The sequence below is a fragment of the Jaculus jaculus genome, chromosome 8 (assembly GCF_020740685.1).
Source record: "Jaculus jaculus isolate mJacJac1 chromosome 8, mJacJac1.mat.Y.cur, whole genome shotgun sequence".
Lineage (NCBI taxonomy): Eukaryota > Metazoa > Chordata > Mammalia > Rodentia > Dipodidae > Jaculus > Jaculus jaculus.
The window spans coordinates 6,977,034-7,001,801 of NC_059109.1; the positions used below are offsets into that span (position 1 = coordinate 6,977,034).

Genomic DNA, 24,768 nt, shown 5'->3' on the forward strand with positions numbered 1-24,768 from the left:
TAGCTGGGTGTACAAAGCGGGTGCAAGCGCACGGAATTTGTTTGCAGTGGCAGGAGGCTCTGGCATGCCCCCACCCTTGTGCAAAAAAGAAAAGAATTGTGGGTACTACCATCTTTTGGAGTGTGTGTACAGGGCGGGTGGGGTGAGGTTTTATAGTGTGGCCCCACTTGCTGTTCGTCTTTGCTCCCTGACACTGGCTGCAGAGGTGAGCAGCCCGCCTCCCGTTTCTGCTCCCTTCCTTCCCTGCCACGATGCGACACTTTGCCTTGAGACCCTTCGCCAGAATATACCCTTTCCTTCCTCAAGCTGCCTCCTACCAGGGGTTTGGAGGACGGAATTTATTCCGGGATGATGTCACAAACTTCTCAGTAAAGTGCAACAGCAAGCCACGGTGTGTCACAGTTGCTCGGTTATATGTGGTCCCATGGCCAAGTCATGTGACCTTTTATTTCTTGCTTTTTTTTCCAGAATGTGGTCGAACTTTTGCCGGAGTACCAAAGGGCGCAAAGATAATGAGATTGTACATAGACAGCGCAGCCCCGGAGAAACTGAAAGGACTGTGTGTATTTTTCGTTCGCTGCCGTAATGATGTAGCTGTAAATACTAAAGGTGTTCATGAGGTAGGTTTAATTTCTTGTAAAGATATAATTACATATTGGTGTTCTTTCACGGTCACATTTTCGCATTCCTTTCCTCTCTTTTTCTGTTTTTGTTTTTTTTTTTTTTTTTTTTTGTTGTTGTTTGGACTTTTGATTTTTATCTTTCGAGGTAGGATCCACTCTAGTCCAGGGTGACCTGGAATTCACTATGCCGTCTCAGGGTGGTCTCAAACTCACAGTGATCCACCTACCTCTGCCTCCCAAGTGCTGGGATTAAATGTGTGCACCACCACGCCCGGTTCTTCCTCGCTTTTTCTATACCTATGATTGATTTGAGTGCCCAGAAAAGAATGTGTGTGTGTGCGTGTATATACACACACACACACACACACACACACACATACATACACACACACACACACACACACACACATATATATACATATGTACATATATATATATATATATATATATATATATATGATATTTAATTATTTATTTGAAAGAGAGAATGGTATGCCAGGGCTTCCAGACACTGCAAATGAACTCCAGATGCATGTGCCTCCCCTTGTGTATCTGGCTTACGTGGGTCCTGGAGAATCAAACCGGGATCCTTTGGCTTTGCAGGCAAACACTTTAACAGCTAAGCCATCTCTCCAGCTCTGTATTCATATTTTCAAATAAATTATAGGACATTAGATATAACCGAGCTTGGTTTGATGTACCCTGTAGAGACTGCCTTTAGAATTTACAAAAATTCCATTTCCTTTTTTTATATTTTATTTTTTTATTTATTTGAGAGAGAGAGAGAAAGTGAGAGAATGGGCATGCGAGGGCCTCCAGCAGCTGTAAACAAACTCCAGATGCATGAGCCACTTTGTTCATCTTGCTTATGTGGGCCCTGGGGTATCAAACCTGAGTCCTTTGGCTTTGCAGGCAAGTGCCTTAACTACTGAGCCATCTCTCCAACAGAGTATTTTATTCCTTTAATACTTTTGCAAGAAGGGAGTGTTGCTTACTTAGTGTGGGGAAGAAGGCAGGGTGGCAGAATGGGAAAAGCAGGATGCTACTCAGCTGGACCAGAATTTGCCTCCTAGATCTGCCACCGATTAGCAGTGGGCCCTCTGGCCGGTTTCCCATCCTTTCTGAGACTTGGGACATACTTGAATCAGGAATGACACCCTCCTTGCAGGACTGTCGTAAGACTTTGAACTGATCATAGAAGTCAATTCTTGTTACCTTGCCTGAGTCAGTGCAGGTTCTCAACAAGGTAGGGTCTCACTCTAGCCCAGGCTGACTTGATCTCACTATATAGTCTCAGAGAGGCCTCGAACTCACAGCAATTCTCCTACCTCTCCAAGTGATTAAAAAAAATATTTATTTATTTGCAAGCAGAAAGAGAGAGAGAATGGTCACACCAGGGCCTCAAACCATTGCAAAACAAACTCCAGATGCATGCACCACTTTGTGTATCTGGCTTTACGTGGGTCCTAGAGAGTCAAACGTGGATCATTAGACTTTGCAGGCAAGTGCCTTAACCGTTGAGTCGTCTCTCCAGCTCTGTTTTTCTTTTCTTTCCTTTTTTTTTTTTTTTTGAGCTTTTGAAAACTGTTACTGATCATTTTTCTGAGTCAAGGGCTAATTTCATTGTTCCTTCCCTGGTGTAGACCCAGGCTTTTGGGTTTCCAAAACAAAGCTCTGTGACCAAATGAGTTACTGATCTTAGCACTCTCAAATACTCATAACCACTTCTGTCCTCCTGATAAGTTTACAAAATATCTCACTTGTTTATTACAAATGAAAAATAACTTGATGGTTTTTAGTTTCTTAACGGATTTATTCACATACAACCATTGAATACCTTTTAGGAGGTGCTATTTACTGTCTTGGATGCCTCAAAAGGACTGTTAAATGGGATCAAGAACATGCTGTCAAACATATTTCTACCAGCTATCCTTGCAACAAACAACTGGGGAGCTTTGAACCAGTCCAAGCAGGGAGAGTCTGAGAAGCACCTTTTCACTGAAACCATCAACAGATACCTTTCATTTTTAGATGGTAAGTACAAAATGTAATGCTTACTAAACTAAAACGGAACACCTTATATATGAGATGTGTTATTAAAAGCAAACATTCATAAAAATGTCTCCGTCCTAAGAGAAAATGTAAGTGAATGTAATTATGCGGTCTAGAGGTGAGATGGAACAGTGTGTGAGACCCTCATTTTCAGGGATTTTTACAGAAACAGGTATATTTTGTTTTTTGAAATTTTGTATTAAGTAGGAGAAATTTCTTCCTGGATTTTGTGTGTGTGTATGTGTGTGTGTGTGTGTGTGTGTGTGCATGTGGTATATGCATCCGTGCTGTGCAGATCTGTGTGCCCCATGCACATGTGGTTGGAGGCCAGAGGTGGATGTTAGGTGACCTTCTCTATCGCTTGTCTGCATTGTTCCCTAAGACAGTATCTCTCCCTGAACCTAACCATTTTTCAGTTAGATTGCCTGGTCAGCAAGCCCCTGTGAAGCTACGTTTCTGCCTCCCTTAGTGTTAGTGTTATAGGCATGTGTAGCGTGGGTGCTGGGCCATGACCTCACGTCCTTGTGCTTATGCAGCAAGTGGTCTTACCAGCTGTGCCATCTTTGCACAGGGAGAGAGAGATCGACAGAGGGCTGGGCGTGGTGGCTCACGCCTTTAATCCCAGCACTCAGGAGGCAGAGGTAGGAGGATTGCCATGAGTTCAAGGCCACCCTGAGACTACATAGTGAGTTCCAGGTCAGCCTGGGCTAGAGTGAGACCTTACCTTGAAAAACCAAAACAAAAAGAGAGAGAGAGAGCGAGAGAGAATGGGCACTACAGGGCTTCTTGCTACTACAAGTGAACTCCAGACACATGCACCATTTTGTGTATCTGGCTTTATGTGGGTACTGGAGAATCAAACCCTGGCCATCAGGCTTTGCAAGCAAGTGCCTTTAACCACAGAACCATCTCTTCAGCCCCTCTTCCTGTGTTCTTAATGAAAACTTTTTCATTAAGTGGTGAACTCTTGGAAATGTGTATTTTTATAACTTAATATTATAAAATAAACAATTTGGGCCAGGCATGGTGGTGCATCCCTTTAATCCCAGCACTTGGGAGGCAGAGGTAGGAGGATCGCCCAGAATTCAAGGCCACCCTGAGACTACATAGTGAATTCCAGGTCAGCCTGGGCTCGAGTGAGACCCTACCTTGAAAAAACAAAAATAAATAAATAAATATAATTTGATTTACAAATCAAGTCACAATCTAATGATCAATTAGAATTGTATTTCTTGCTTGCTTGCTTTTTGAAGTCAGGGTCTCATGTGGCCAGGCTGGCATCAAACTTGCTATGCAGTTGGAAGATGACCTTGAACTTCTGATCCTCCTGTATCCATCTCCCAAGTGCTAGGATCACAGGCATGGGCCACCCTGCCAGGCTCCCCTAACTTCAATGTTTTATTTATTTATTTATGAGAGAGAGAGAGAGAGAGAGAGAGACTGACTGAGAGTCCGAGAATGGCAGAGCCTCTAGCCACTGCAAATGCACTCCAGACATGTGCGCCCCCCTTGTGCATCTGGCTTTATGTGGGTACTGAGGAATCGAACCTGGGTCCTTAGGCTTCACAGGCAAGTGATTTAACTGCTAGGCCATCTTTCTGGCCCTCCCCTAACTTTAAATAATTCTTTTTCTTTTTTTTTTTTTTAAGACAGAGTCTCATGTTTTCCAGCCTGGCCTGAAACTCATTATGTAGCTGAGGATGACCTTGAATTTCTGATCCTCTATCCCAAGTGCTGGCATTGCAGGCGTGGACCATCACGCTAGCTTATGTGGTGCTGGGCATCACAGCCAGGGCATTGTGCATGCTGAGCAAGCATTCTACCTGCTCAGCTATATCCCCTGCCCTTAGAAATGTGTGTGTGTGTGTGTGTGTGTGTGTGTGTGTGTGTGTGTGTGCCAGGCGTGGTGGCACATGCCTTTAATCCCAGCATGCCGAGAGTTTGAGGCTACTCTGAGACTACATAGTGAATTCCATGTTAGCCTGGGCTAGAGTGAGACCCTACCTCGAAAAACAAAAAACAAAAAAACAAACAAACAAAAAAAGAAATAGAAATGTGTGTGTGTGTGTGTGTGTGTGTGTGTGTGTGTGTGTGTACTTCTTCTGTTCAACAGCTGGGACAAGATTTATTTAGTGAAAGAAGCCCGAGAAGGGCTCTGGCCAGGCAAGTCAGAAGCCTAGAATTATATTTCTATCTTTTTTTTTTTTTTTTGGTTTTCTGAAGTAGAGTTTCACTTTAGTCCAGGCTGCTGACCTGGAATTCACTATGTAGTCTCAGGGTGGCCTCGAACTCTCAGTGATGCTCCTACCTCTGCCTCCCAAGGGCTGGGATTAAAGGTGTGTGCCACCAAGCCCGGCTTTATATTTCTTTTTTTTTTTTAAATTTTTTATTTATTTGAGAGTGACAGACAGAGAGAAAGAGGGAGAGAGGGCTGGAGAGATGGCTTAGCGGTTAAGCGCTTGCCTGTGAAGCCTAAGGACCCTGGTTCGAGGCTCGGTTCCCCAGGTCCCACGATAGCCAGATGCACAAGGGGGCGCACGCGTCTGGAGTTCGTTTGCAGAGGCTGGAAGCCCTGGCGCGCCCATTCTCTCTCTCTCCCTCTATCTGTCTTTCTCTCTATGTCTGTTGCTCTCAAATAAATAAATAAAAAATGAACAAAAAAAAACTTAGAATAGTTATGTCATTAAAAAAAAAAAAAAGAGGGAGAGAGAGAGAGAGGGAGGGAGGGAGGGAGAGAATGGGCACGCCAGAGCCTCCAGCAACAGCAAACGAACTCCAGATGCATGTGCCCCCTTGTGCATCTGGCTAACATGGGTCCTGGGGAGTTGAGCCTCGAACTGGGGTCCTTAGGCTTCACTGGCAAGCGCTTAACCGCTAAGCCATCTCTCCAGCCCCCAGTTTTATATTTCTTTTAAAAGTATTTTATTTATTTATTTGTAAGTAGAAAGAGAGAGAGGAGAGAGTGAGTGCCGGGGCCTCCAGCCACTGCAAATGAACTCTAGATGCATACAACCACTTGGTGCATCTGGCTTTACATGGGTAGTGGGGTATTGAACGTGGGGCATCAGGTTTGGCAGGCAAGCACCTTAATGGCTGAGCCATCTCTCCAGTCCTAGAAGCATATTTCTATAAAACACTAGCTCTCTTATATTTCATTGATTTATAGCTTCAAATCACATCTCGACATCTACCCCACTGTCATTAAACACTTATTTAAAATTTTTTTCCCCTTCCCTTTAAGGTGCTCGAATAAGCATTGAGGGAACAGTGATGTTAAAGAAGATTGACAATATCGACTTTTCCAGACTTCACACCTTCGAGGAGGTGACGTCTGCAGCGAGCAATTCTGAGCTTGTGCATCAGCTGGAGGAGGTGCTGATGATATGGTACAAGCAGATTGAGCAGGTGGGGACGCTCGGGTCAGGACTGAGCAGGTGTAGCAGCGTGCTCGTGCGTCCTAGCCGTGGCATTTTGCCCCTAATGTCAGAGGGGTCTGCCTTTCTTCTAGGCTCTGCTTTGGAGCCTGACTTGCTCTTTGGCTTGAGAGAAAAATCACTGGTCACTCCAAGTCAGCTGTAAGGCATTTCTCACATTCAGGAGGAAATCATCACGCCATGGATTGGGAATTACATAATGAGAACAGGAAGTAGCCATCCTCAAATAGCTGACTATTGTTAATACTCACTATGAGAGAGAGAGCGAGAGTGGGAGGGGGAGAGGAAGGGGAGGAGGTCGAGAGGACGCTAGCTCACAGTGAGGAACCACATTACCAGCCACCGAATAATTTCCTCCCTGGTGATCAGTGCCATTGTTCCAATTGTCACACAGGTTCAGGCCAGGCCCATTCCAATGGCAAGTCCACAGCTCTCTGCTTAAAACACAAGACAATCTGGGCTGGAGATATGGCTTAGCAGTTTAGGCACTTTCCTGCAAAGCCAAAGGACCCAGGTTCACTTCCCCTCAGGACCCATCCAAGCCAGACGCATGAGGTGGTGCCTGTGGCTGGAGTTCGTTTCCAGTGGCTGGAGGCCCTGGTGTGCCCATTTTCTCTTTCTCTCAACCTCTCTCTGTCTGCCTCTTTCTCTTTAGCTCTCTCGCTCAAATGAATGTGCTGGGGCCTGTAGCAACTACAAGTGAACTCCAGAGGCTTTGCAGGCAAGCACCTTAACCTCCAAATGTCAGTTGTTTAATCGTGGCCAGTGTATTGGGCAGGCAATGCTATCTTGATTTACTCTGCATTATCATGTGTAGTGTAGTGCTCAGTCTCCATGGTCAACTTAATTGGATCTAGAATCACCCTCCTAATAAAGCTGTGGGTGTGTTTGCCAGCAAGTTTCTAGGTTAGATGAATGGAGATGAGGAGACCCACCTTAGTATGGGCAGCATCGTTCCATGGGCTGGGATCCTGGGCTGTGTTAAAAGGAAGAGACTAAGCCAGGCGTGGTGGCGCACGCCTTTAATCCCAGCACTCAGGAGGCAGATAGGAGGATGGCTGTGAGTTCGAGGCCACTCTGAGACTACAGAGTGAATTTCAGGTCAGCCTGGGCTAGAGTGAGACCCTACCTCAAAACAAACAAACAAAGAAACAACAAAACAAGGAAGAAGCTGGCTGAGCATCAGCATTCGCCTCTCTTTGCTTCTTGACTGTGGATGTGTGGATACAGGGCTGGGTTTCTGTGTGGGCATGCACGCATGCATGAGAATGTGCATGCGGGCTTGTGTGCATGCCCAGCTGCTTACCTGGATGCTGAGGAATCAGACTCGGGACAAATCAGCCCTGTCAGACCCCTCTGCTTGCACCAAGTCCTCACAGGCTAAGCCATCTTCCCACCCACAGTGTTACTGAATTTTACAGATGTGACCAACCATATTGCCTGTGATTATGTCAGGTTTCTTTTTTCGTTGTTTTTTTTTTTTTTCAAGGCAGTGTCTCAGTCTAGCCCAGGCTGACCTGGAATTCACTGTGTAGTCTCAGGGTGGCCTCCAACTCACACCGATCCTCCTACCTCTGCCTCCCAAGTGCTGGGATTAAAGGCGAGCGCCACCATGCACAGCCTTTTTTTTTTTTTTTTTTAAATTAAATCTGTTTAACATTTTTTTTTTTCTGTTTAACTTTTAATTACTTATTTTGTTCTTGGACTTCCTTTACTAAATGGGATAGAAGTGGATGGTCAAAGTAGCAAACTTATCATGCCTCCCCCCTTTCTAAGGAGCAAAATATTCTGTAAAATTTCACTTTTAAGTATGTTTGTGGATTTTTGGTAGATACGAATTATGATAAAGGTCCTCTCTATCCTTTAGATGCTAAGAGTTTTTTTTTTTAAAAAAACAATATTCAGTTTTAAAAAAATCATGCTTTTAAGACAGGTGTGGTAGTGCACACCTTCAATCCCAGCACTTGGGAGGCAGAGGTAAGAGGATTGCTGTGAGCTTGAGGCCAGTTTGGGATTATAGGGTGAGTTCCAGATCAGCCTCAGCTAGAGTAGAACCCTACCTTGAAAAAAAAAAACACAAAAAAGTTATACTATTAGTTTTTTTTTTAATTTATTTTTTACTTGAGAGCGACAGACAGAGAGAGAAAGAGGCAGATAGAGATACAGAGAGAGAGAATGGGCGCGCCAGGGCTTCCAGCCTCTGCAAATGAACTCCAGACGCGTGCGCCCCCTTGTGCATCTGGCTAACGTGGGTCCTGGGGAACCAAGCCTCGAACCAGGGTCCTTAGGCTTCACAGGCAAGCGCTTAACTGCTAAGCCAGCCCGTCTATTAGTTTTTTAAATGTATATTTATCTACTTATTTACTCGCAAGGAGAGAGAGGTAAGAGAGAAAGAGAATGAGAATGAATATAGGCACATCAGAGCTTTCTGCAACTGCATATACAAAATCCAGATGCATGTGCCACTTTGTGCATCTGGCTTTATGTGAACACTGGGAAATAGAACCCAGGCTATCAGACGCTGCAAGCAAATGCCTTTAGCCAATGAGCCATGTCTTCATCTCTTCAGCCTCATGCTTTTAGTTTTCTTTGAAAAGATGCAGTAAGATATTTTTATTGCTGCCTCCCCCCCCCCCGGGTGTGTGTGTGTGTGTGTGATATGGAATATGTGGTGTATGTACGTGCATGTGCTTTTGTGGGGCACGCCTGCCTGCAGTGGCAGGAGTGGGACATCAGATATCCTGGCCCCTTGCTCTTCTGCTGGTCTCGTGTTTTTATCTTTTATTTATTTATTTTTGTTTATTTTTATTTATTTATTTGAGAGCGACAGACAGAGAGAAAGAGGGAGATATTCAGAGAGAATAGGCACGCCTGGGCCTCCAGCTGCTGCAAACCAACTCCAGAGGCGTGCCCCCTTGTGCCTCTGGCTAACTTGGGACCTGGGGAACCGAGCCTCGAACCGGGGTCCTTAGGCTTCACAGGCAAGCGCTTAACCGCTAAAGCCATCCAGCCCATCTGCTGGTCTTGTCTTGATTTTGAGCCAGAGTCTCCTTGTATTGATTCCAGAGCTTCTGGGGTTCCACGGGTCTGTGGGTCTTTGCACCCCTGTAAGGCGCAGGAAGCGCACCGCAGCCCCGAGCCGCCGTTCCTCCAGCGCTGCAGTGGGAGCCCAGCCCAGCGGCACAAACCGTTTCTGCCCCGCGCTCCTTGCCCGCAGGTCCTGATTGAGAGCGAGCAGATGCGGAAGGAAGCCGACGACTCAGGCCCACTCACTGAATTAGAGCACTGGAAACGTATGTCAGCCAAGTTCAACTACATCATCGAACAGATTAAAGGGCCCAGCTGTAAGGCTGTCATAAATGTGCTCAATGTCGCCCACTCCAAACTGTTAAAGGTAAAAGGCTTTTTATGTTAACGTTTGGAGCACTTAGAACAACTTACAAGAAAATTGTCATTACTTGCCGGGCGTGGTGGCGCACGGCTTTAATCCCAGCACTCGGGAGGCAGAGGTAGGAGGATCGCCATGAGTTCGAGGCCACCCTGAGACTGCAGAGTGAGTTCCAGGTCAGCCTGAGCTAAAACAAAACCCTGCCTTGAAAAGCCAAATAAAATAAAATAAAATAAAATAATAAAAAAATAAAATAAAATAAAAAACCAAACCAAACCAAAACAAAATACCATTATTGAACTGCTGCTTTCAGTTTTTAAAATTTAATTAATTTATTTATTTGAGAGAGTGAGAGAGAAAGAAAGAGAGAGAGAGACAGAGAGACAGAATGGGTGCACCAGGGCCTGCAGCCACTGCAAACGAACTCCAAATGCATGCCCCACCTTGTGCATCTGGCTTATGGGGGTACTAGGGAATTGAACCGAGGTTCTTTGGCTTTGTAGGCAAGCACCTTAACCACTAAGCCTTCTCTCCTGCCCCCTCAGTTTTGTTTTTAAAGTAAGACATAATATTGTATATATTTATGGTGTGTACTCTGATCATTATACATGTTTATAATATGTAATAGACCAAGATAGCTGTATTTATTTATTTTTCTAAGTAGAATTTTTATTGGGTGTGGGTTCATTGCATATAGTAACAGGTTTCATAAAGACTTTTTAAAGATGTATTTTTATTATTTATTTTAACTTTAAAAAACTATTTTATTGGGCTGGAGAGACGGCTTAGCAGTTAAGCGCTTGCCTGTGAAGCCTAAGGACCCCAGTTCAAGGCTCGGTTCCCCAGGTCCCACGTTAGCCAGATGCACAAGGGGGCGCAGAGGCTGGAAGCCCTGGCGCGCCCATTCTCTCTCTCTCCCTCAATCTGTCTTTCTGTGTCTGTTGCTCTCAAATAAATAAATAAAAAATTTTAAAAAAATTAAAAAAAAAACAAAAAAAAACTATTTTATTAATCCCGGCACTCGGGAGGCAAAGGTAGGAGGATCACTGTGAGTTCAAGGCCACCCTGAGACTCCATAGTGAATTTCAGGTCAGCCTGGGCTAGAGTGAGACCCTACCTCAAAAAATCAAAAAAAAAAAATAAATAAAATAAAAACAACAACAACAACAACAAAAACTATTTTATTTAATTATTTGCAAGCAGAGTGAGACACACACAGAGAGAGAGACAGACAGACAGACAGAGAGAATAGGTGCACCAAGTCCTCCAGCTGCTGCAGATGAACTCCAGATGCATGTGCTACCTTGTGTGTCTGACTTAACATGGATACTAGGAAATTGAACCTGGGCCATTAGGCTTTTCAGGAAAGCACCTTAACTGCAGAGCCATCTCTCTAGCCTCTTAAATAACTTTTTTTACTGGCATACATATAGAAAATATACCATGACCAGAATCCCTTCCTACCACTCTTTGTTTTTCCCCATCCCAAAGCAACCTCCACTGAAACCCTTTCTCTTCTCAACCAGTATCTTTTCTATTCTGATGTCATCGATTTTTTCCTTCCTATTTTGCAGGTCTTGTATAGGTAGCATCAGCCACAGTGAGGTTGTCTATTTATTTATTAGAGAACTTTAATAATGAGCATGTTGGCAATTTGATCATGTTCTCGTTTCTTTGTTCATTTTTTCCCTCTCCCCTGCCCCACATCCCCTGAGGCCAACAAGAGGCCTTGCCCATGTGGTAAGCACCTATTGATAACCTTATTGTGGTGGGCTTTACCTTCAAGCTCAGGTGAGCCTGGGAGAGAGCTGATTGGTTGAGCTAGGGGCTGGCTCAGGAAGAGGCCCTCCATGGTGCCAGGTTCAGGGCTGAGCTTAACCAACCACAGTTCCAGGATCAGATCTAAACCTTAATTTTAGGAAAGGGGAACTCCTTCCCAGAGAGGTACTTAGATTGTTTATGGAAAAACACATTAATGTCTCTTGCTGCTTTATGTGGGTGGCTGAGGAATCAAACCCCAGGCTGGCAGACTTTGTCAGCAAGTGCCATTAACCTCTGGGCTACCTCCCCAGAATCATTTGTTGATGTTGTTTTTATTTTTATTTTGTTTCCTTTTTCAAGGTCTGGTTTCACTCTAGGTCAGGCTGTCCTGGAATTAACTATGTCATCTCAGGGTGACCTCGAACTCATGGCGATTCTCCTACCTCTGCCTCCCCAGTGGTGGGATTAAAGGCGTGCGCCACCGCGCCCGGCTCTCCTCTGAATCATTTGTATGTATGGAGAATTTCATATTCTTTGAGTCATTCTGAAATTCTCCCCCCTAGATGGGCTTGAGTACTCTTCTCATTTTCTGCTTTGTGAGACCAGACACTCACATACTTCAGACATGTGGTTAGAGGTGTAAAACTTTGTGTAAAGATTTCTCATGTCCCACAATAATTTTCAGCAGATGAAATGAAGATTTATTTCTCAATGCTGACTGTACCTCTATGGGGTCATAGCCAGAGAAGTGATTTTTTTTTTGTTTATTTTTTACTTATTTACTTGAGAGTGATAGAGAAAGAGGCCGAGAGAGAGAGAGAGAGAGAGAGAGAGAGAGACAGAGAAAGATTGGGTGCACCAGGGCCTCCAGCCACTGCAAAGGAACTCCAGATGTGTGCGCCCCTTGGTGCATCTGGCTAACGTGGGTCCTGGGGAATTGAGCCTCAAACCTGGGTCCTTAGACTTTACAGGCAAGTGCTTAACCACTAAGCCATCTCTCCAGTCCAGAAGTGATTACTTTATTTTATTTTAATTAGTTAGTTTGTGAGTAGAGACACAGAGAGAGGGACAGACAGAAAGGGGGGAACACGGATGCACCAGGGCCTCTTTTCCACTGCTGACGAACTCCAGATGCATGCTCCATTTTGTGCGTCTGGCTTTACGTGGGTACTGGGGAATTGAACCAGGTTGGCAGGCTTTGCAAGTAAGTGCCTTTAACTGCTCAGTCATCTCCCCAGCCCCTAACTCATTTTTTTTGTTTGTTTTAATATTTTCTGCCGGATGTGGTGGCATAGGCCTTTAATCCCAGCACTCGGGAGGCAGAGGTAGGAGGATTGCCTTGAGTTTGAGTCCACCTTGAGACTACATAGTAAATTCTAGGTCAGCCTGAGCTAGAGTGAAACCCTACCTTGAAAAACCAAAACAATTTTTTTTCTATTTTCTATTTATTTATTTGAGAGAGAGAGAGAAAGACACATAGATAAAGAGAGAGAGGGAGGGAGGGAGAGAATGGGTGTGCTAGGGCCTCTGCTAACAAACTGCAGATGCATGCACCACCTTGTGCATCTGGATTATAGGGGTACTGGGGAATCAAACCTGGGCCCTTTGGCTTCACAGACAAGTGCCTCAACTGTTAAGCCATCTCCCCAGCCCCTAACTCAATTTTTAACATGCAAACGTGGCCTGATTCTTTGCTAGAATGTAACATGAATGGCGCAGTGTTGGGGGCACGGTGGCCAGCGTGGCTATCTTCCGGAATGTACCATGAATGGCTGCTAGTCCATTTCCTAAGGGCGTCCTCGTTCCCATCTGGAACTCCCATAAGCACAGCCTTCATGTCTGTTGCATCCTGGTCTTTCAAACTCTTACCAAAATGGCCTGCTATGCTCTACTTAGTGTAAGGCTTCTCTAGCCCACAGCTCTAAGCTTTTCCACATTGTCCCCAACATACGGGTTCCACAGGCCTAAGCACCACATGGCGAGGCTTATAAGATCCTTCAAACAACATTCCTGGGCTAGAGAGATGGTTTAGTGGTAAAGGTGCTTGCCTGCAAAGCCTAAGGACCCAGGTTCAATTCCCCAGTACCCACCTAAGCCAAATGCAGAAGGTGGCACATTCGTCTGGAGTTTGTTTGCTGGAGGCCATGGCCTGCCTATTCTCTCGTCTGCTTCTCTCCCCACCCATCTCTCTCTCTCTCAAGTAAATAAATAAAAAAATTAAAAAATTTTTGTTATTTTTATTTATTTATTTGAGAGTGACATACAGAGAAAGAGGCAGATAGAGAGAGAGAGAGAATAGGCACGCCAGGGCTTCCAGCTACTGCAAACGAACTCCAGATGCGTGAACCCCTTTGTGCATCTGGCTAACGTGGGTCCTGGGGAATCGAGTCTCGAACCGGGGTTCTTAGGTTTCACAGGCAAGCACTTAACTGCTAAGCCATCTCTCCAGCACCCCCACCAATTTTTTTTTCAAGGTAGGGTCTCACCCTAGTTTAGGCTGACCTGGAATTCACTCTGTATTCTCAGGGTGGCCTTGGATTCACGACAATCCTCCTACCTCTGCCTCCCGAGTGCTGGGATTAAAGGCATGCACCACCATGCCTGGCTCAAAAAATATTTTTTAAAAAACAACAATCTTGGGGTTGGAGAGATGGCTTAGTGGTTAAGGCGCTTGCCTGCCAGGCCAAAAGACCCAGGTTTGATTCCCCAGTACCCACATAAGCCAAATGCACAAGGGGGTACATGCGTGTGGAGTTTGTTTGCAGTGGTTAGAGGTCTTGGCACACCAATTCTCCCTCTTGTCTGTCTCCTCTCTATCTCTCTCTCTGCTTGTAAATAAATAAAATAAATTTTTAAAAAAGTAAAAAAAATCCTATTTCTCTGGTACTAATTAAAAAAAATTTTTTTTGCTTATTTTTTATTTATATATTTGAGAGCGACAGGCAGAGAGAGAAAGAGGCAGAGAGAGAGAGAGAGGAGAGTGGGCGCGCCAGGGCCTCCAGCCACTGCAAATGAACTCCAGACGCGTGCGCCCCCTTGTGCATCTGGCTAACGTGGGTCCTGGGGAATCGAGCCTTGAACCGGTGTTCTTAGGCTTCACAGGCAAGCGCTTAACTGCTAAGCCATCTCTCCAGCCCTGATACTAATTTTTGATGTCAGTTATCTTTCCTGTCTCTGTGTCAAAATGCCTGACAGAACAACTTGAGGCTTATTGTGGATCGTGGTTTCATAATGTTTAGCCCATCATAATGGTGTTTATGGCGGAGCTCATGGTGGTGGGAGTGTGGGATGGAGGCCTGGTCACATGGAAGGGGACAGGAGGCAGAGAAAGCAGGCTGGAATCGGTGGTGGCTATAACCTTCAAAGGCCTTCCCCCTATACTGACTTACTTCTGCCAGTCAGACCCCACCTTCTAAAGCCTTCACAGCCTTCAAAACAGTGTCACAAACTGGGGTCCGAGCCCCAAAAACGTGAGCCTGTGGACAACATTTCGGATTCAAACCACAGCTGCAAGAAAATCTTGATTTCCAATTGAGTTCACTTGACCCACTAACAACTATCATGGAAAAATGCCATTCTAGGCAGAAGCAGGTCCTACAGAGAAGACATTAATTACAAGTGATTAACTCTTCAGTTTAATCATTTAACGTGCTTACAATGACATTGCCTACCATTCATAAGAAAAGATATATCACACTTACATGTATGTATGTGTGAAGGGAAAGCAGTTCGGATTTCATGAATGAATTGTAGAATGTTTGGGTTTATAATGGAATTTTTGCATAATTTTGCTCCCTTAGAATTGGCGTGATTTGGATGCAAGAATCACTGATACGGCAAATGAATCCAAAGATAATGTTAGGTATCTGTACACTCTGGAAAAAGTCTGCCAGCCACTCTATAACTATGACCTAGTAAGTATGTTCTTAAAAGTACAATTTAAAAAAAAATTAACTTGTATAATCCATGAACCTTAAGATAACTTTACTATGCATGTGTTGGGAAAAGCAGATGCTACTAGAATTGTCTAAGTGATGATGTACTTTCCTATTATGTATGTAAAATGAGTTTAAACTATATTTAATCTCTTATCCCATGTTATCATTTGTGAATTAAACAAGATAAGTAGATTATTTATTCACTGTGGAATAACAAACTACCCCAGTACTGAGTGGCCTAAAATACCACAGTCTGTGAGTCAAGAATCCAAGCACTGCAAACCACCTTCAAGGTCTCTTGTGAGGGTGCAAACAAGATGATCACTGGGGTTGTGACTTTATCCTCAGGAGAGACTGACTGCAGCAGGCTCCTTTCTTCTTTAAAAAAAAAATTAGGAAAAAAAAATTAGGGCTGGAGAGATGGCTTAGTGGTTAAGGTATATGCCTGCAAAGCCTAAGGACCCAGGTTCAATTCTCCAAGTCCTAGGTAAGCCAGCTGCACCTGGGGGCTTATGTGTCTGGAGTTCGTTTGCTGTGGCTAGAGGTCCTGGTTGGCCCAATCTCTCTTCCTCTTTCTCTCTCCAATAAATAAATAAAATAAAATAAATCTTAAAAAAATAAATGTTAAAATAAATCTTAAAAAAAAAACGGTAAAAGTGCCAGGTATAGTGGTGCATGCCTTATAAAAATTTAAAAAAAAATTATTTATATTTGCACATGTATGTCTGTGTGCGTGTGTGTACCAGGGTCTCTTGTTGCTGCAAGAAATCCGATGCTTGCACTACCTTTTACACCTGAGCTATGTGGGTAGCTGGGGAATTGAACCTGGGCCAGAAGGCTTTGCAAGCAAGTGCTTTAACCACTGATCCATCCCCCCAGCCCCCATGTATCACCACTTTAAATTTATGTAAGCTTGAATGTGTAACAACTTTAAGCATCAGCAAGCTGAGTTTGAGCATTTCTACCACTGTGAGCAAGGGGATCAAATCTGGTTTTCTGTAGCATCGTGGTCTATATTTTCCCCATCTTCCTTTGCTGATTCTTTAGTCTCTAAGTTAAAATGCTGGTACTTGCTGTTGTAGTTCTGGCTGTTCCCAAACTCAGCAATCCTCCTGCCTCTGTTTCTTGAGTGCTGGGATCACAGATATGCCCTACTATACCTTGTTCTTCATTCTGTTTTTTCTGTTTTGTTTTGTTTTTAGAGGTAGGGTCCAGACTGACCTGGAATTCACTATGTAGTCTCAGGATGGCCTTGAACTCACAGCGATCCTCCTACCTCTGTCTCCCGAGTGCTGGGATTAAAGGCGTGCGCCACCATGCTCAGCTCATTCTGGTTTTTGAAGAGATGATCAAACCTTCCACATGGGCAACAGCGCTGGCCTCAGGGGAGGGTGAAGAGTCTTTGAACTTTGCCGCTTTGTTCTGGACTAGAGGGGGTACAGGGAGTTGATACCCATCCTATGAGAGCAGTGGTCTCCAAGAAGCTTAATATGGGAGCAGAGAATGGGGGTTGAGAGTCCTGAGCAGATGAAGTAATTACAACCATGTGGGAATCCATCCCCTTCCCAGGAGCACCATGAGAGAAGGAAGGAACATTAATCAGTGGCAATCTTTTAACTGATTCCGTAAAGAGATGGTGGGTTCTGTTTAAAGCCTATATGGGTGCTTACTCTGGCAGCACATATACTAAATTGAAATGATACAGAGAAGATTAGCATGGCCCCTGCACAAGGATGACACAGAGATTTGTATATTTAAGCCTCATTAAATATCCCTTTCTCCATTAAAACAAAAAAATTGTATGGGTTGGGAAGATGGTCCAGCCAGGAAAGTGCTGGCCATATAGATATGAAGACTCAAGTTTGGGCTGGACAGATGGCTTAGCGGTTAAGGTGTTTACCTGAAAAGCCAAAGGACCCAGGTTTGATTCCCCAGGACCTATGTAAGCCAGATGCACAAGGGAGCACACACGTCTGGAGCTTGTTTGCAGTGGCTGGAGGCCCTGGCACACCCATTCTCTGTCTGTCTGTCTGTTTTTCTATCTCTGATTTTCTCAAATAAATAAATAAATACAACTTAATTTATCTCTGTGGTGTTTCTCTTTTTCCATCAATGGAACATAAAGAAATTTTTGTGCAACCATTCTAGCCACAGACAGGCCTTATTATTATTATTCTTTTGTCATCTGAGCTTTTTGCTATCCATGACGCTTTCAAGCCTGGGCGTTGGAAGACTCAGGAGGGCTGGTAGCAGCCCACTGCATAACTGCTGTTTCTGTAGGCGCAGACTTGCTCCTCATTTTCTTTCGTATCATGAAAAGTAACCATCAACTGCTATTGAATTTATAACTGTCATTCAGGTGGGGAAAAAGGGGCAAAGGATTTGTGTTTGCCTATCAGGCTTCCAAATTTTCTGTATGTTTCCATGTTCTCATCTTGGCATTGCACCGCCGTCATATTTCCTGTGACATATCCGCAAGTAAGCTGTCTGAGCCCCGCATACCAATAGGCAAGAACCATGCGCTCAAGAGACAGTTATAGGGCTGGAGAGATGGCTTAGCGGTTAAGCGCTTGCCTGTGAAGCCTAAGGACCCCGGTTCGAGGCTCGGTTCCCCAGGTCCCACGTTAGCCAGATGCACAAGGGGGCGCACGCGTCTGTAGTTCGTTGCAGAGGCTGGGAGCCCTGGCGCGCCCATTCTCTCTCTCTCCCTCTCTCTGTCCTTCTCTCTGTGTCTGTTGCTCTCAAATAAATAAATAAAAATTAAAAAAAAAAGAGAGACAGTTATAAATAGCGATGCTTAAAATTTTTGGTGACGTTTTCTTGGGGGACCCACTTAACGCTATCCCTGAGCCCTCTTCATTGGCCTTAGTGGTACTCCGTAGGCTTGCTTTAGCAAGGACGGAAGAAAAACTTCTAGTGATAGTTTTATTAAGATCTTTTGACCTACAGTCACATGTAAAAGCTGGATTCTGACGCATAAAGGCAACCATAAAGTAACGTGGATATCAGTTATTCACACTACGGACCTATGACGGAGTTCCCTCGCTGTGTTTGCATCTTAGGTTTCCATGGCACATGGGATACAGAACTTGATCAATGCCATCAGAATGATTCACAGTGTGTCAAGGTATTACAATACGTCAGAGAGGATGACCTCATTATTCATCAAGGTGAGTCCTGTGAAGTCCTGTGAAGTTTGTAATTCTTCCCTTTCAGTGGGGGAAGGGAGCTGGAAGTTGAGTAGTCTCACCCTTTGGTGTTGTCTTGATATATTCTCACATGTCCCAGACTGGCCTTAAACTCCCTAAGTAGTCCAGGGAGAGCTTGAACTCCTGATCTTCCTGCCTTCGCGGCGGGGATTAGAGACATATGTGCCACTGATTTCTAAGGTGCTGGGGATGGGACCCAGGGCTTCGTGCACACCAGGAAAACACTCTACCAACTAAGCTTCAACCCCAGCGCCGGGGAGAGTACTGTTTTGAGGTTCTGGGGATGCCCTCATGCATGTGATGCAAGGGCTCTGCCACTGAGCACTACCGTCTCTCGTAACCATCTCTCAGCAGCCACCCTTCACTCACTTGGGGGGCATGTAAGGGGTGTGTGCCTGAGGAAGACAGGGGACACCGAATCTGAGAAGGAGTCAGGACCTGATCAGAGGAGGAATAGTTGACTTAAAAATGCTGTTGATTTTGACACTTAGGGCTCCAGTGACATTGAGTTCATCACAGCTGGAAAATGTGACTGGGTTTTCTTTTCTTTACTTTTTTTTTTTTCAAGGTAGGGTCTTACTCTGCCTCAGGCTGACCTGGAATTCACTATGTAGTCCCAGGGTGGCCTTGAATTCATGGTGATCTTCCTACCTTTGCCTTTGGAGTGCTGGGATTACGCCACCATGCCTGGTGTGACTGGGCTTTCTTTTCTTTTTTAACATTAATTTTTATTTTATATAAATTATGACAGGGTATTCTCTTTTATCCCCTTTCTCCAGCTCCTATTACCCTGGAGACCTTCCTTAGTAGGGTTAAGATATACACTGTGGGGTCATGAAGGCTTCAGTCAGCCCCTATGGGGTAACGGGGGTCCATGCCTCCACCTCCTCTTCTGCAATAGTTCCTGACCCATAGCTGGCTTGTTGGCAGTCTAAATTAGTATTGAGTTCTCTGTAGCTGGATTTCTGTTGTGATAGGTTTTGATTCATAACTGTCTTTGTCACCATCAACCTGGGGATGGTTGTTAGGCTAGTAGTGAGAGCAGTGTTTATGTCATCATTTTCTCTGCAATTTCTTCTGGGCCACGGTAGACGTGGTAGAGATGACACATCTCTCAGTGGGCAGTCAGCTAACTTCTTGTTTTATAGACGGATCTTGGTTCTATTCCATTTTCTCTGCCATCTATAAAATAAAGCAGATTCTCCAAACAGGTGTGTGAGTAGGGGCTGGAGAGGTGGCTTAGCAGTTAAGGTGCTTGCCTGCAAAGCCAAAGGATCTCGTTTCAATTCCCCTATGTCCACGTAAGCCAGATGCGCAAGATGCCATGTGCATCTGGAGTTCGTTTGCAGTGGCTGGAAGGCCTAACACACCCATCCTCTCTCTCTCTCACTCTGCCTCTTTCCCTCTCTCAAATCAATAAATAAAAATAAAATATTAAAAAAAATTGAGACCAGCTTGAGGGAGAGAGGGGTATGCAAATTTGAGAAGACTTTTTTTTTGGTGTGTAAGCCCACTCTTCTTTTCCAGAGAGGAGAGCAGTGGGGGCTTCTTTATAGAGTCTATACGTTTCCTGACAATGGGATTCTGACTGGTTCCCAGTAACAGGTATGAGATCTCTCCCACTGAGTGGGCCTCGTGTCCAATCGGAGAACACTTGGTTATCCGTGGTGGTGTGCCACTATTGCACAAGTGTGCACTCCTTGACTAGCGGGTTGATTTTGTAGTCTGCAGAGGACCCTGCTTGTTCATGCCCTTGGTGGTCGCTGTCCTCCAGCAGCTCCCGCAGGGCTCTCCAGCGCTATGGGGGCTGCCCAGGAGGAAGCTCGTTTCCCTTTTCTTTCCAGAATGATAGTCCAATGTTCTGTGACTGTAGCCAGTGGGTGACTGGGTTTTCTTTGTTTTGACTGGAGTTCACCTCTCTCTTTCTCTCTCTTTTTTTTTTTGTATTTGATGATTTATTCATTGATTAAGTTTACAGTCATATGCTTGTGCTTTTAAACAACATATGGGGGGCTGGAGAGATGGCTTAGCAGTTAAGTGCTTGCCTGTGAAGCCTAAGGACCCTGGTTTGAGGCTTGATTCCCCTGGACCTATGTTAGCCATATGCACAAGGAGACGCACGCGTCTGGAGTTTGTTTGCAGTTGCTGGAGGCCCTGGCACGCCCATTCTCCCTCTCTCCCTCTATCTGCCTCTTTCTCTCTCTGTCTGTTGCTCTCAAATAAATAAATAAAAATTAAAAAAACCAAAAAAATTAAAAAAAAAAACATATGGGGCTGGAGAGATGGCTTAGTGGTTAAAGGCACTTGCTTCCAATGTCTGATGGTCTGGGTTCAGTTTCCCAGTACACACATAGGAAGCCAGATGCACAAGGTAGCACATGCATCTAGAGTTTGTTTGCAATGGCTGGAGGTCCTGGTGAGACCATTCTCATACTTTCTTTCTCTGCCTATTTCTCTCTCTCTCTCTTTTTCAAATAAATAACTAAAATATATATTTAAGGGTCTGGAGAGATGGCTTAGCAGTTAAGGTGCTTGCCTGCAAAGCCAAAGAACCCAGGTTCGATTCCCTAGGACCCATGTAAGCCAGATGCACAAAGTGGCACATGCATCTGGAGTTCGTTTGCAGTGGCTGGAGGCCCTGGTGCAACCATTCTCTCTCTCCATCTATATCTATCTATATCTATAACTATATCTCATCTATCTGTCTATCTATATCTGCCCCTTTCTTTCTCAAGTTAGTAAATAAATAAAGTTTAAAAAGTCTTAAAAATGCAGAACCTATGAACTTAAAAATGATTTAAAAAGTCATTTACTTTATTATTCTAGGTAACAAACCAAATGGTGACGGCGTGTAAGGCATATATTACTGATGGAGGAGTAAACCATGTGTGGGATCAGGAAACACCAGTTGTGCTAAAGAAAATTCAGGTCTGTAGAAGTATTTTAGTTTCATAAAGTAAAGCTCTCACCAGCTGGCCCAGGGTTGTTCACTTTGCTCATTTATGAAACATGTTAACTTTGAGACAGTCACATCCATTGTAGTGTGAAAATATAGAAACATTGTCATTGATATGAGGAGTAGGTTATAATGATGGAGGAAGTGGGAAAACAGGCATGCTCAGCCTAGTGGGGTCACGGTGCTTGAATGAAACCCTCACCTGTTTATGAAAGCAGTTGTGGTGATTGCGCTGGGAAATCAGAGAGAATTATTATGAGCAAATTAGCGGAAGGGGAGAGAGGAGGAAAGAGAGAAGAAAGGAGAGAGAAGAGAGAAAGAAAGGTTGCAGAGACTTCTGTGTGACAAGTATCTAAGAACGTGAAGAAATCTGACTGGGAATGTCGCTCAATGGGTAGTGTGCCTACCTACTATGCAGGAAGCCCTGAGTTCGATCCCTCACACACCACGTAACCCAGTCATGGTGGCACATGCCCAGCAGTCTAAAGACGGAGGTAAGAAGATCAGGAGTTCTAGGTCATCTTTGGCTTCACTGGGAGTTTTAGGCCAGCCTGGACTACATGAGACCTTGTCTTAACAAATAAACAAACAAGTAAGGGTATTTATTTATTTGCAAGTAGAGAGAGATAGAAGAGAGACAGATAGAATGGATGCACTATGGCCTCCTAGCCACTGCAAGTGGACTTCAGAGGCATGCATCACTTTCTGCATCTGGCTGTACATGAGCAGTGGGGAATCAAATCTGGGTCCTTAGGCTCTGCAGGCAACCACTTAGCCATCTCTCCAGCCCCAAATTAACTCTTTTAATTTTATGTGTTCTCATAAAAAAAAAAAAATGAAGAAGGGCTGGAGAGATGGCTTAGTGGTTAAGGCATTTACCTGCAAAGCCAAAGGATCTTGGTTTGATGTTCCAGGACCCACTTAAGTCAGAAGCGCAAGGGGGCGCATGCGTTAGGAGTTCATTTTCAGTGTCTGGAGGCCCTGGTGCATCCATTCTCTCTCTCTCTCTCTTTCTCTCTTTCAAATAAATAAATAAAACATATTTTTAAAAAATGAAGAAAACTGCCAGGCGTGGTGGCGCACGCCTTTAATCCCAGCACTCAGGAGGCAGAGGTAGGAGGATCGCTGTGAGTTCGAGACCATCCTGAGACGACATAGTGAATTCCAGGTCAGCCTGAGCTAGAGTGAGGCCCTACCTCGAAAAACCAAAAAAAAAAAAAGAAGAAAACTGACACATCTTTGTCACACACACACACACACACACACACGGATGCAGCCAGGCCTGTTGGACCATGTCGTCTTTAATCTTAGCACTCAGGAGGCTAAGGCAGGAGGATCACAAGTTGGTGGCTAGCTTGGGCTATGTAGTAAGACTAAGAAAACAAGAATGATGATGCTAATATGGGTGTTAGTTGAATACACATGTCTTCATAGATTACTTCTGGGCCTCTTAGTCTTTTTTTTTTTTTTTTTTTTGGTTTGTTGAGGTAGGGTCTCGCTCTAGCCCAGACTGACCTGGAATTCAGTCTCAGGGTGGCCTTGAACTCATGGCAATCTGCCTCCTGAGTGCTGGGATTAAAGGTGTGTGCCACCACGCCTGGCTATTTTTTAAAAGCTATTTATTTATTTATTTGAGAGAGAGAGAGAGAGAGAATGGGCACACGAGGGTCTCCAGCCACTGTAAACAAACTCCAGACACATTCACCCCTTTGTGCATTTGGCTTATGTGGGTCCTGGAGAATTGAACCAGGATCCTTTGGCTTTGTAGGCAAATGCCTTAACTGCTAAGCAATCTTTCCAGCCCGGAAGCTATATTTATGGTCATACATTTTACCTATGTAGCCAGAAAAGGTGAACTTTCATTAACAGAAGCAGCCCCTGTTTGAGGGCAGGTACCATCAGCGTGTGGGGAGGATGGGATCTGTGAATTTTTGGCTCCTGCGCAAACTTCTCATCACTGCCTCCCTGTTTCTTTCAATTCTCCCATAGGATTGCATTTTTCTCTTCAAGGAATACCAGGCATCTTTTCACAAAACGAGGAAACAGATTTTAGACTCCTCAGGGGAAAAATCCTTTGAGGTGTCGGAAATGTATATATTTGGAAAATTCGAAGCCTTCTGCAAAAGACTGGAGAAGGTAAGCATTCTGCTGCCACAGTGCCCCCTCCCCAGGCCACACACCAGGTTGGTTATTTCAGATTCCATCGAGTGCCACCGAACGTTCTTGTCCTTGGTCCTTCATAGTGACCCGATTCATCCGATAAAGTGTCATTCCTGGTTTCTGCCTTGTGCCATGCACAAAAAGGCTATTGCAAACTGTCACCTCTCTCCAGGCCTCAATGTTATGTTTATAGATGGACTTTGACCTTGAAAGCTTCAGGTCTTGACCATCATACTGTGCCGAGAAAAGTGTGTGAGAGGAAGGACGTGGCAGATGCAGCAGATGTGAAATATGTGGGTGTGTGGGCGCCTCCTCTTTGTGGGTTAGTGTGTGGGCACATACCTGACTAGTGTAGGTTGAGCCTCGGCTGGGCAGACCCGGGTTGGGAACCTCAGGGCTGTTTATCTCACTTAGGAGAATGGATTGAGGAGGAATGGTATTCTCTAGGGTGCTCTTAGGGAATCCAAACTAGGGTAGCTGTGGAATCATTACATTGGGGAAACCTCGGTCACTGTCTTTCAAATTCCCTGGATCCTGATAGTACTCAGGATCCCATCCATCATTTGCTGAAGAGCAGGGGATGGGAGGGCACAAACAGGTGAAGGGCATTTCCTAGACATGTTCAGAAGCCTAATTAAAACAAAACAAAACAAAACAAAACAGCCGGGTGTGGTGGCACACGCCTTTAATCCCTGCACTCGGGAGGCAGAGGTAGGAGGATTGCCATGAGTTCAAGGCCACCCTGAGATGACAGAGTTAATTCCAGGTCAGCCTGGACCAGAGTGAGACCCTACCCCGAGAAACCAAAAAAAAAAAAAAACAACAACGCATAGTTTAGGGCTGGAGAGATTGCTCAGTGGTTAAGGCGCTTGCCTGCAAAGCCAAAGGACCTATAGGTTTGACTCCCCAGGACCCACATAAGCCACTAGATGCACAAAGTGGTGCATGAGTCTGGAATTTGTTTGCAGCAGGTGGAGGCCCTAGCGCACCCATTCTTGCTTTCCCTCTCGAATAAATAAATACCAACGAAATGCTTAATTTATGAGAAAGAGAGACAGAGACAGAGAGTATGGGCACACCAGGGTCCGTTGCCAATACAAATGAACTCCAGGCACTTACACTACTTTGCGCATCTGGCTGTACGTGGGTACTGGGGATTTGAACCAGGGCCTGCATGCTTTGCAAGCAAGCACCTTTAATCACTGAGCCATTGCTCCAGCCCCAGAAGCCCCATTTTCACTTGTAAT

At 44.8% G+C, this 24,768-nt stretch overlaps 1 protein-coding gene and 1 non-coding gene across 2 annotated transcripts in view; both read left to right on the forward strand.

The window, feature by feature from the left end:
- The window catches only part of Dnah8 (dynein axonemal heavy chain 8), a 313,617-nt gene that overhangs the window by 22,658 nt on the left and 266,191 nt on the right, over nt 1-24,768 (forward strand). Inside the window, exons 6-13 of the mRNA XM_045156110.1 lie at nt 469-620; nt 2,468-2,657; nt 5,917-6,080; nt 9,327-9,503; nt 15,059-15,172; nt 18,259-18,366; nt 21,232-21,333; nt 23,351-23,497. Coding sequence (XP_045012045.1) covers nt 469-620; nt 2,468-2,657; nt 5,917-6,080; nt 9,327-9,503; nt 15,059-15,172; nt 18,259-18,366; nt 21,232-21,333; nt 23,351-23,497 — 1,154 coding nt within the window. The remainder of the gene's footprint in view (nt 1-468; nt 621-2,467; nt 2,658-5,916; nt 6,081-9,326; nt 9,504-15,058; nt 15,173-18,258; nt 18,367-21,231; nt 21,334-23,350; nt 23,498-24,768) is intronic.
- On the forward strand, nt 16,859-16,964 carry LOC123463115. Its single transcript, XR_006638727.1, has one exon. It is a non-coding gene; the product is annotated as a U6 spliceosomal RNA (small nuclear RNA).